This window comes from Panthera pardus, unplaced genomic scaffold, assembly GCF_024362965.1.
Source record: "Panthera pardus isolate Hobbes unplaced genomic scaffold, ASM2436296v1 HiC_scaffold_24, whole genome shotgun sequence".
NCBI classification, from domain to species: Eukaryota; Metazoa; Chordata; class Mammalia; order Carnivora; family Felidae; genus Panthera; species Panthera pardus.
Window position 1 is genome coordinate 78,821,908 of NW_026526810.1, and position 12,526 is coordinate 78,834,433.

At 36.0% G+C, this 12,526-nt stretch overlaps 1 protein-coding gene across 6 annotated transcripts in view; it reads left to right on the forward strand.

Moving 5' to 3' along the window:
• MIPOL1 (mirror-image polydactyly 1) overlaps nt 1-12,526 on the forward strand; it is a 320,635-nt gene that overhangs the window by 99,645 nt on the left and 208,464 nt on the right. For all 6 annotated transcript variants that reach the window (XM_019426118.2, XM_019426117.2, XM_019426116.2 and 3 more), the window contains one exon: nt 5,204-5,333. In XM_019426118.2, coding sequence (XP_019281663.2) covers nt 5,204-5,333 — 130 coding nt within the window. The remainder of the gene's footprint in view (nt 1-5,203; nt 5,334-12,526) is intronic.

Consider the following 12,526-nt stretch of genomic DNA (forward strand, 5'->3'; position numbering starts at 1 on the left):
TTCATTGTTTCAAACAGCCCCTAAGCGTAGTCCTGAAATACAGTGTAGTGTTCCCTGAATATAAGAAGGCTGTGATAATATGTGTGTTAGATAAGTTTTGTTCAGGCAAGAGTTACAGTGCTTTTGACCATTAATTCAGTGTTACTAAATCAACGTATATGTTGAACAAGGTATCTTTAAACACACATAAAACGGGGTTATGTACCAGTTGGTTGACAAAAATATTGGTCAGTTTCAGTTAATTTTTTATCATTATGAGTCCTAATTTTGGTCCTTGTTCGCATGCCTTGGTAATGATAAATTTCACCATTTTGGAAGCTATTTTTGTATTCTTATAAAATATTTTTGAGCCTTGTTCTGACATATTACTTACATTTTCCGGAAACACATCTCTCCTTTTGGGTCATGTTTTAAAGATAGGCTAGATGTTACCAGAGCAGAATTTAGTCTGTAGTTCATTAATCCCCACTACTGAAGCAAGACCCTTCTGAGTACTCTTTCCAGTACCTCATGAATCTTGAGGTTTTCCAGTCTGGCCGGTGAGAACAACAAGCCCTGTTCTGGCTTTATGTAGCCTAGGGCACTATTGTCTCTAATCCTCTCAGGTTGTTCTTTCCCCTGCGGGGAGTGGTTTACTCACAAATGTGCACCCAGTACTCAACTGACTTTTTGAGGAAGACCTGCAGTTCTCCAAAATTTTCTTTCTTTGCAGCTGTTTTTTTCTCTAATAGGCTCTCCTGTGAATTCCAGCTGCTTTGGTTTCCCCACACTCTATCTCTGCCTCTCAAATTGTGGAGTCAGCTGGGCTCCTCCTAGATTCTTCCCTTCCTGTACTATCTTCTGGAAATAGCTTCAGTGTATTAAGCTGGGCCAATCATAGGGCTCAACTCATTCTCCCCCACCCCCGCCTCAGGTTACTGTTTGTTTTTTTCCTTGTAGCCTTGAAAGCTGTCACCCCATATGTTTTGTCCACTTTAAAAAGTTGTTTTAAGTGGAAGCACAAGTCTCTGTTGCTTAAAATTTAATCTTAACATATACTCCCAGAAATTTTATCATACATGCTAACTTTTTTCTACTCTTAATAGTTTTCTTTAAATCAGCTCAACATTTTAACTAGATAAATACATTATTTAAAAAATTTATTTAAGGGGTGCCTTGGTGGCTCGGTTGGTTGAGCGTCCGACTTTGGCTCAGGTCGTGATCTTGCGGTCGTGAGTTCGAGCCCCGTGTTGGGCTCTGTGCTGACAGCTTGGAGCCTGGAGCCTGCTTCAGATTCTGTGTCTCCCTCTACTCTGCCCCTCTCCCACTCCTGCTCTGTCTCTCTGTCTCTCTCTCTGTCAAAAATAAATAAACATTTAAAAAAATTTTATTTTAAATAAAAAAAAATTATTTAAGTTTATTTATTTTGAGGGAGAAAGCATGAGCAGGGTAGGAGAAGAGAGAGAATCCTAAGTAGGTCCCATGCTGTCAGTGCAGAGCTCGACACAGGGCTTGAACTCATGAACCGTGAGACCGTGACTTGAGTTGAAATCAAGAGACTTGGATGCTTGACCAACTGAGCCACCCAGGTACCCTGATAAATATATTATTTTTAATGTAATCTTTCTTATTTAGTTTTAACATCTAAACATAAAAGCTCACCAGTAACTCCACAGTTTTATGAATCTCAGAAAGTATGAACAAACTGTATAACCAGCACCCAGATCAAGAAATCAAGTATTACCAGTATTCCAGAAGTGTTCCTCATCTTCCCTTTCAGTACTACCTCCAAAAGGTAATCATTTATTTTTGAGAGAGAGAGGAAGACAGAGTGTGACCAGGGGAGGGGCAGAGAGACGGAGACACAGAATCCGAAGTAGTCTCCAGGTTCTGAGCTGTTAGCACAGAGCCTGACATGGGGCTCGAACTCAGGGACCGTGAGATCATGACCCAAGCCCAAGTTGAATGCTTAACCGACTGAGCCACCCAGGTGCCCTCCAAAAGGTAATCATTAGCCTAAGTTTAATAACTAGGTCATTCTTTTGTGTTTTTGAACTTTAAATGAAATAATAGAAAGTTACTTTTCTTTTTTTTTTAATTTTTGTTTCATTTATTCAATTTTTGAAAGACAAAGGGTGACCGAGCACGAGCAGAGGTGGGGCAAGAGGGGGAGACATAGGATCCGAAGCAGGCTCCAGACTCTGAGCTGTCAGCACAGAGCCTGATGTGGGGCTCGAACTCACAGACCGAGAGATCATGACCTGAGCTGAAGTCGGACACTTAACCTACTGAGCCACCCAGGTGCCCCAGAAAGTTACTTTTCTATGGCATCTGGCTCAACAGTGTGTTTGGGTAACTTAGAGAAATTCAAAATTTAATTAGACGTGAAATTAAATGCCACTAGGAGAAATTATAGGTCTAATGTGCCAGCTCTGTTTTTGTAATATACATTAAAATGATACATAACTTAAAAACATGTTTCACAACCTGTATTTTATATAATATTGTCCTAGAGGGAAATGGTGGTAGGTGATGCTGGGAAGATAAGCCAGAATTATACTCTGGTTTTCCTTGAATGCCAGGCTGAGAACTTCTTTGCTTTGAAACCTGTGTAGCAGTAGTGAGAAGAGTAACCTGTTTATCATAAGGTTTTAAGCTCATACTACTGATAGATTGAGAGATGGCTTTAGTGAGGTCACCTGTTCTCTATTTTTCTGTTCTCTAAAATTTATTCAGTACATGCTTTAATTCTTTGGTTCTATTATTTTATCCTTTTTGTTATGAATTGAATCCATTTTCTTTTTAATTTTATTAAGAATGCCGTAGTTCAAGATTTCATTATTTCCTATCTGGACTGTTACACATAATGTAAGATTGGGTCAGGGGACACATGCAATCCAAACTGCAACTTTCCACTGACCCCTGCGTCTTCCTTTGTATGCTTATTAGTAGGAGTTTCCTTCTAAAGTACAGATCTGGAGCCCTGGGTGGTTCATTCAGTTGAATGTCCAACTCTTGATTTCAGCTCAGGTCATGGTCCCAGGGTCTTGGGATCAGCCCTGCCTTGGGTTCCATGCTGAGCATGGAGCCTGCTTAGGATTCTCTCTCTCTCCCCCCCCCCCCCCCATGCCCTCTTTCTCTCATTAATCAATAAATCATGCACAGATATGATCAAATTGTTCCCATTCTAGAGATCCTTTAGTGTAATATCTAAACTCTAGGATGGCACATATATTTACTTCTAGGCAGCTTAAACTTTCAGGGAATGGACCTTTTACATGGGTTATTCGTGTGAATTCTTGCTTCGGCTATTCCTGTATTCTCCTAACTGGTCTCTGCATCTACACTTGCCCATGTCCAGACTATTTCTCACCTAGAAACCAGAAATGTGATGCTGTCATTTCCCTGGTCAGAACACTCCAGTGGCTACCATCACAGTTTAGATGATATCTGAAATCCTTGCAATGGATTACAAGGCCCAGTGTGATCTTTCAGAACTCTCACTGTCTCTCACTGTGTTCCGGGTACATTGTCCTTGATGCCGTTACTGTAGTACTTTCAGGGCCTTTGTGTTACTTTTTCTTCTGCTTAGTCTGCTTTCAAATATATACATATATAGCTTCTCTTCCTTTATTTGCATGTGCTGAAATGTCATTTATTTGAAAAGCTCTTTTCTGGCCACCCTTTCTAAATTAGTTTATTCTTTTCCCATCTGCCAAATCACTCTTTTTCTCTCTCACACACCCTTATTTTCCTTCAAAGCCTTTACTACCATCTGTTTATCTCTCTAAATCTATTTATTTTTGGGCCTTTTTTCTCTCTACTGTCTGTCTTTCTGTAATAGAATGTATACATCTCCAGAATGGTAATAACTCTTAGACCATTAGTCATATTACTTAAAATTGGATGGATGACTGTCACAGGAATTTGATAATATTTGATGAAAGATTAAATGAATGTGAGTGAGTGAATGAATGGATGGATGAATGTATTTCTCTTCCCATAGGATCACCTTCTTGGACATAGTTTTGACTTTAGCTTTGCCATTATATGTTCCATTTTATATTCTATTATGGAAAAGGTATAGGTGACTTATTCTCAGGGTTTGTTTCTTTTCTACCACTTATAATTTAAATAATACAAAAATAATTCTTGATTATGCATTAATCTATAACAAATGTTAGCAAAAACCAAATGCTTTGTGAACTAAAAGAATATTTCAAACCTCTTTTCTAAGTTTATTTTGTGATTTGACAGTGTAAATAAAATTTGGTTTAGTGACCTAGGTATTTAAGCCCCTTTTTGTCTAACATTGCAGTGATATTTTAAAAGTTAAATAAGATTTCAGGTAGAAATTATGCTTGAGAAATGACAATTTCAGGTAACATCAAAGCTTCCTATATAGTGCTGCACAAATCTAGATGATGCTATTTGTATTATAATCTATATAAATGGTGCTCCCTGGAGATATGCAGTGCTAAAGAGCACAGCCCTGCCCCTGTTTGCTTTTCCTTGGTCCCATTTTCTTTGCTTTTCTTCCACTGTGCTACTGAGATAAGTATTATCCTGAATTTGTTGATTATCATTTCCATGCTTGTTTTAATATTTTTACTAATTGTGTTTGTCCATAAATAATAGAGTTGTTTTGCCTTGCACCTCGCAATTTTTGCCACAATTTTATTTTTGAAATGTGTCTCTATGTCCATAGCTAATTGATTTTAAATGTTGTATCATATTCCATTTTAGTAATTTATTTATCCCTGCTCCTGTTATTGGACATTTGGGTTATTTCTAAGTTTTTGGTATAACATAATGCTACAATAAGCATTTTAATATGTTTTCTTGTGCTCATGTGCAAGAATTTCTCTAGGCTGCATACCAAAAAGAAGAGTTCCAGGTTATAGGCTAGGCAAATCTTAAACTGTAATAAATATTGCCAAATTGCTCTTCAGATGGCTGTAGAAATATGTACACCTGTCTGCAGTATACGTGTGAGTTACCTTTATTTCACAAGCTCCCAGTATTTGTTATTGTTTGACCTCTTTAATTTGTGTTTCTACAGGTAGGAAATATCTCTCAATTTTGCAGTAGCTTTTAAAAATAATGGCTTTTCAAGTGATTAATTGACTTAATTAGTAAAATAAAATTAATTTTGCTTTTTACTTTTGCTAAAAGTGGCATTTTTTATTTTCTCTAATTAATTATGGATTATATATTTTGGTAGCTCTGGTTGAAGAAGTGTATTTTGCACAGAGGGAACGTGATGAAGCTATTATGTCTCGACTGCAGTTAGCCAATGAGGAGAGAGATGAAGCAATTGCACGAGTGAAGCATATGGAAATGTCTCTAAAAGTGTATGTATACATTTGAAACTATTTGTGACTTTTGGAGCATTTATAAAATGCATGCATTTTGTGGTAGTACATACTCAGAAAGTTACTGATTCTTATATGGTACACTAGTAAATTCAATATCCCCACAGTCTTTCTGAAACTTTTGACATGCTGTGTAGTAGTTTGCATGTCAGGAATAATAGTCACCAAAAAAAAAAAAAAGAGAGAAGAAGAATGTACTCTGTACAATTACTTTCTTTACTTTCATAGTCTATTGTTGATATCCTTACTGGATCTTCCTTTGTGATGCCTCTTCCCTCTCTTATTATCGCTTTCTTGATTTATTTCAAATGTGTGGGTTTTTTCACTGCTCTCTGCTTAATATGCTCATTCCTATTCTTTACTAATTTTGACTTTATTAGGTGTGTCATAAACTTTAATGACACCTGAAATAAGGTGGAGCCTGAGAATTTACACTTTTTTCCAGTATTTATTTATTTATTTTTATGAGAGAGAGAGAGAGAGAGACTGAAAGAGGGAGAGAGAGAGAGACAGAGAAGCCCAAGCAGGCTCTGCCTTGTCAGGAAAGAGCCCTTTGCAGGGCTCAAACTCATAAATCTTGATGTGAGATCATGACCTGAGCTGAAATCAAGAGTTGGATGCTTAACCCATTGAGCCACCCAGGTGCTCCTGAGAATCTACATTTTTAACAAGCACCAGGTGACTCTGACATAGGTAAATAATGGACCACACTTAGATAAACAATGTTCTAGAAATAAGTAATTTTCCAATTTTAATGTGACTTCAGTCACTTGGGAAATCTTGTTAAAATGCTCATTCTCATTCAGTAAGTCTGGAGTGGAACTTAAGATTCTGTTTTTCTTCAAGCTCCCTGATAATATAAATGATGCTACTTTAAAGAGTCAGAAGTAGGTAAAGGCCCTAGAGTATCTAGAAATATGTTACTTGTAAGATAGGTACAATGTAGTAATGTAATATTTTATGATGATCCATCAATATACTTATTGAGTGTTTGCTCTGCCCAACACTGTGCTAGACTCCATGGAGGATTACAGTAAAGTACTAATTAAAACATTGTTCATTAGGGAGACAAAAAGTCATTAAATAATTAACATGACAGTGTTCAAGTTGTGATTAGGTAATGTGGTTTGTGTTTTGTTCAGATTAATCGCTTCATTTTTTTTTTGAAGACTGATAGACACTCCTTAAAAGACATTAAACTCATTGAATAATAGACATAAACCAAAAAAAAAAAAAAAAAATCATCTGAATTCCCCACTGCCTACTCCCAAATAGCTATTTTTATTAATAGAGAAGCATTATCCCAAACATTTCTCTTTACTTATATAGTTAAACACTATCATCTACAAGAATGAGTGGTTGGTAGTTAAATGGATGTATACGTAGTATTAATTTGATAAAAATCAAATCATTCTTTACATTACTATTTTATTTGAGAGACAATATAATGTAAAGGTTAACAGCACAGATTCCAGATCCAGGCATTTGTATTTGAATCATGGCTTTTTTACTTCCTAGCTGTACAGCAGTGGACAAATTACTCAGAGTCTCTGGACTCAGTTTTTTTGTCAACAAAATGGGTAAATATTGCCTACTTTGTATAAGTTGTTATAAGAACTAAATGATTTAGTAAATATTGAAAAGTACCTGACTCATAGCTCGTGCTATGTGTTACTTGAATTTAGGAGTAATAATCAATTGAAGTGAAACTAAAGAAATTTTTGAACTTCATGCAAAGTTTTCTTTTTTTTTTTAATTTTTTTAAAAATGTTTATTTATTTTTGAGAGAGAGAGACAGACAGAGCCTGAGCGGGAGAGAGGCAGAGAGAGAGGGAGACACAGAATCTGAAACAGGCTCCAGGCTCCAAGCTCCAAGCTGTCAGCACAGAGCCTGATATGGGGCTCGAACTCATGAACTGAGAGATTATGACCTGAGCTGAAGTCAGTTGCTTAACCAACTGAGCCACCCAGGTGCCCCAAAGTTTTCTTACAATAAGATATATTAATTCCCCAAAGATCCTTCGGAATGTAAGAAAAGAGACTGAAAAACATTAAGGTATTGGAAGCATCAATTCTTCTTTTCAATTTTTTGAAACATGCAGTGATTAAACAATATCCTTTGACTTTCAGCTATGAAATAAGTTTTAAACTCTTTTTTACTTTGTCTTTATAAATTCTAGTTTTAAAATATTTATGAAAGCTGTATTAGATTTGGTAGCCAAATTTCCTTTTATTTAATTTTGATTTTGTATTTAAAAGTATTGAATAATCATTACTACAACTTTTGTCATACATGATGTTTTTACACCTGATTTCTTTATTTTGGGGAATCCCTTGGTAACTGAATTTCACTGTCAGTTTTTTGAGGAAGGGCTAATAAGTACTTTATTCTTAGATTCAGTATGCTTCAGACTGGCTTTGTGTTACCCTTATATTCAAATTGGTTCTGAATAAAATTATTGGGTTAATTTTTTTTTTTTTTTTTTTGACTCTATGCAATGTAAAAAAGTCCATCTTGTGACACTAGTTTGTCTAAAAAGAAGTCAGGTCACAGGTTTTTTTTCCTCACTTACTTTTGGCTTGTGTTTTTGTTTTGTTTGTTTGTTGTTTTTTCCTGCCTGGATACCTAAAGGATTCTTTGTTCTTGAAGTAGAACTTAATCATGATGTTTGTGTTGATTGTTCTTTAATAACATTTTGGAGACCCACAGCATGCCTCTCTAGGAACTATTTGATTCTTCTTTTAGTTCATGGAAATTTTAGATTTGTGAATTTTGTATTCTATTTGTTAGGTTGTTTTAGAGACTATAGTTATTCTTGTAATGGGGCATTTTTGTCTTTATGTATTATCTGTTCAATAATTATTTGTATCCCTCTTTTTTTCTCTGTATTCACTGTGATAATCTCACAATTTTTCTTTATATTAGTAGTTCCAATTGTCACTATTCCTATCCCTGTGTTTTATAGTTCATTTATTAAATTTTTACTTATTTGTTTGTTTGGTTATGGTTCTCAGTACGTTTCCTTAAGTTTTCAACTTCCCTTTTCATTCACTTTATGTTTTGGCATTTTCTCCATGAACTTTATTTTATCGAATTCATGTTCTTATGTTCTTTTAAAATACCAACCATTGGAGGTTCCTGGTGGCTCTGTTGGTTAAGCATCCCACTCTTGATTTTGGCTCAGGTCTTGATCTCATGGTCATGGGATCAAGCCTTATGTCAGACTCTGTGCTGAGCCTGGAGCCTGCTTGAGATTTTTGTCTCCCTCTCCTTCTGCCCCTCCCCACCTATCAAAATAAACATTTAAAAATAAATAAATAATAAAATACCAACCATTGGCAGGAAGATTTTCTTTCTCTTGGTTTATGTTATTTTTTATATTATGATCTTTTTAAATTTCATTTATTCGTTTTGAGAGAGAGTATGAGTGGGGGTGGGGCAGAGAGAGAGAGAGAGAGGGAGGGAAAGAATCCCAAGCAGGCTCCACACTCTCTGTGTAGAGCTCGATCTCATGAACCGTGAGATCATGACGTGAGCAGAGATCAAGAGTTAGACACTAAGCCACCTGAGTTACCCTGGTGCCTGTTATGATCCTTTTTTTCTTATGTATTTGTAGTGTATATTTAGAATTGCCATGTCATTTCTCTTCATCTTGCTCATGCATACATTGTCAAGAACTTTTCTGTGTTCTGATATAGTGCAAGTGAATTTTCCTTCATAAACATTTCACATTGTTTGAAATCTATTTGTCTTCTCCTCAGAGCTACAGTTTCTTGGCAAGGTACTGCTTTTTGGCCACCTGTCTATATAGCCCTCTGGCAACGTGGTAGGCGGAATAGAGATTGGGAAGATCTCCCTGGGGATGTATACCCTTTTATTGGAGGTTCTGTTCTCTGCTTATGGGATTTCGTTTGGTGTGTTGCAGTATACCAAGGGTTCATTCTGCCTGGTTTTGTGTAAATCCTGATTCCATGGAGTATTACTTTGAAGCTTTTATTTGTTCTACCAGTGTAGTAGAAAGTGGCAGCCCTTGTGCTTCTTGCTTCCTTTGTAAAGATTCTTCAGTAACACAGGCTTCTATTCAGGAAGGATTTTACTTTTCTCTGGGCTGTCTAATCAACTCATTGGTCTTTTAGGTTATTTCCAAGTTGTGTATTAGTGGAAGTCTCAGGATTTGGTGAGCTCACTCCTTTTCTCCATACCTGTTTTTATGTGTAAAAGGAAAAGTTAGGTCTATTTGACCAAAATCATCATTTCTCTACCCTGCTTTAAAAAATTACTTTGTGATACTCCCTGGGTGGTTCCGTCTGTTAAGCATCTGACTCTTGATTTCAGCTCAGGTCATGATCTCATGGTTCATGAGATTGAGCCACACGATGGGCTCTGCACTGACAGTATGGAGCCTGCTTGGGATTCTCTCTCTTTCTGTCTCTGAAAATAAATAAACTTTAAAATAAAATCTTAAAAAATTACTATGTGATGTCCTACTTTCTTTACTGTTTGATTAATTTTTTTTTCTGTCATGTGGTTATATGATGGGATAAACAGATGTCTGTTCAGATTTTACTACACTAACTTTACTGATCTTCTTTTTTATCTTATCCCAACAGACCTCTTATTTTAGAGTACTTTTTAAAAAAAATTTTTCTCAATGTTTATTTATTTTTGAGAGACACAGAAAGACAGTGTGCAAGTGGGAGAGGGGCTGAGAGAGGGAGATAGAATCCGAAGCAGGCTCCAGGCTCGGAGCTGTCAGCACAGAGGCTGATACGGGGCTTGAACTCCAAAACCATTTGATCGTGACCTGAGCTGAAGTTGGATGCTTAACCAACTGAGCCACCCAGGTGCCCCCAGAATACTTTTTAGATTTATAGAAAAGTTGCAAAGATAGTACAGGGAGTTTCCATTAACCATCATCCAGTTTCCTTTATTGTTAACAGCTTACATTATTATGGTACATATGTCACAGGGGAGAGAGCAACATTGTTACATAATTATTAACTAAACTCCACACTTTATTTAGATTTTACTAATTTTTCTCATGTCCTTTTTATGTTCCAAGTTCCTATATCCAAGATCCCATATACATTTAGTTGGTATGACTCCTTTGCCTACTCTAATCACATTTCCTCAGACTTCCCTTGTTTTGTTTTTGATGATTTGACAGTTTTCAGGACTATTGTTCAGGCATTTTATAGAATGTTACTCAGTTTGGGTTTTTTGAATTTTTTCTCATGATTAGACTAAAGTATTGTCTTTTGGGGGGACAAAGAGTACAAGACTGAAGTGCCATTCTCATCATATTATTTCAAAATTATGCTATCAACATGACTTAACACCAGTTATGTTAATCTTGATCACCTAGTATAGGTAGTGTTTGCCATGTTTCTCCACTGTAAAGTTACTTACCAACATTCTTCTTTCATATTCTTTGAAGCAGATTACTGAAGTGTGGCCCATACTCAGGTGGTTATAAGAGATGTGGGCTGAGAGGTTAATTGAGCTCTACTTTCTTTAGGGATACTATCTACATAAATTATTTGTAATTTTTCAGTACAGGAGATTTATCTCTTCCCCCTCATCTATTTGTTTGTTTATGTTAGTATAGACTCATTGATACTTCTTTAATACTTTGGGTTATAATCTAATACTGTGTTGTTTAAAGTATTCCAGCTTGGCCACTGGCAACTCTTCCAGTTGGCCTCTATATCCCTTTGACATGTCCCCATCCTTTTGATTTTTAAACACTTTTCCTAATCTCTGGCACCTCAAGATGCCTCTCGGTTATGTCTTCTAGAGATGTATAGGGATGTGCCCCATCCCTAGAATTAGCCATTCTTCCGAGGGGCCTTATTCCTTTTATTGGAAAATGGTATTAGAAACCAAGATCTGGATGCTGGGTGTGCTCATTGTTATTGGGTCTGACTACTTCTAGGCCCAGTAAACAGAAAGAGCTAGGATATATATGTATGTATACTAACTGATATATATACACATATCTGAAATTATTTATGTATCCATCTGTATCTTTATTAAGCTAAATCTGAATTCATACTGACTTCTCTTATTCTAATCCAGTACCACATAGTTCACTCTGGCTTTCTCCTTTTTCTTATGTGTAATTTCCTCTCCAACAATAGGAAACCTGGTTTCCATCCTCCACTCTCCATTTCCTTATTTGTTCTACCCCTGTATATGTTGTAACTCTTTCAGTATCATTAACCCATACCCCTATGAGAAACAACTTTACCTACCAGAGGGCACTGTTTATGTATAGTTCCTTTAGCCTTTAATCTGACAGGTTTCAGTCAAAGTACCAAGTTACTTGGGTTGGCTCTTCTTTTTTCCCCTCTACACCCTTAGGTGAGGTTATGTAAGATAGTCAGGCTTTTTTTCATAGTCTGCATACTATGCTAGGATCCTCTTACATCCTGGTGATTTTTTTTTCTAATTACTGGCAATTTTGAATTACATTGCTTTTAGCATTTGCATACAGGTTTTGCGTGGACATATGCTTTCAAACTAGTTGGTCAAACCTAGTAATGTAATTGCTGGAGCAGATGTTAAATCTTTGTTAACTTTAGAAGAAACTTCCAAGCTCTCTTCCAGGGTGGCTGTGTTATACCATTTTACATTCCCATCAGCAGTGAATGTTTCTTTGTTATCTTAATGTTGTATTTAGCAAAACATAATTTTTAAATTGTGATGAAATTCAATTTATTGATTTTTGTTTTTCCTTTCATGGATTGTACTTTTGGTATTGAACATAAAACTCATTGCCCTATATAAGGTCACACAGCTTTTTTGAGATCCTTTGTTTTCTTCTAGAAGCTATAAATTTCATGTTTTACATTTAGATCTGTGATTTATTTTAAGTTAATTTTTGTGTGAGAGATGTGGTACTTGTGGAGGTGTTTAGGGTTTTTTTGTTGTTGTTTTTTGGGTTTTTTTTTTTTTTTGGCGTATGGACATTCATTTTTCCAGCACCATTTGTTGAAAATGCCATCATTTCTCTGAAATTTTCTTGGCACTTTGTCAAAAACTCAGTTTACTCTATTAGTGTGGGTTAATTTCTGGACTTTATTTTCTCTTCCATTGATTTAAGCAATCTATCCCTTTGCCAATATCACGTAGTCTTTATTATTGAATCTTTATAGTGTCTGAAATCAGA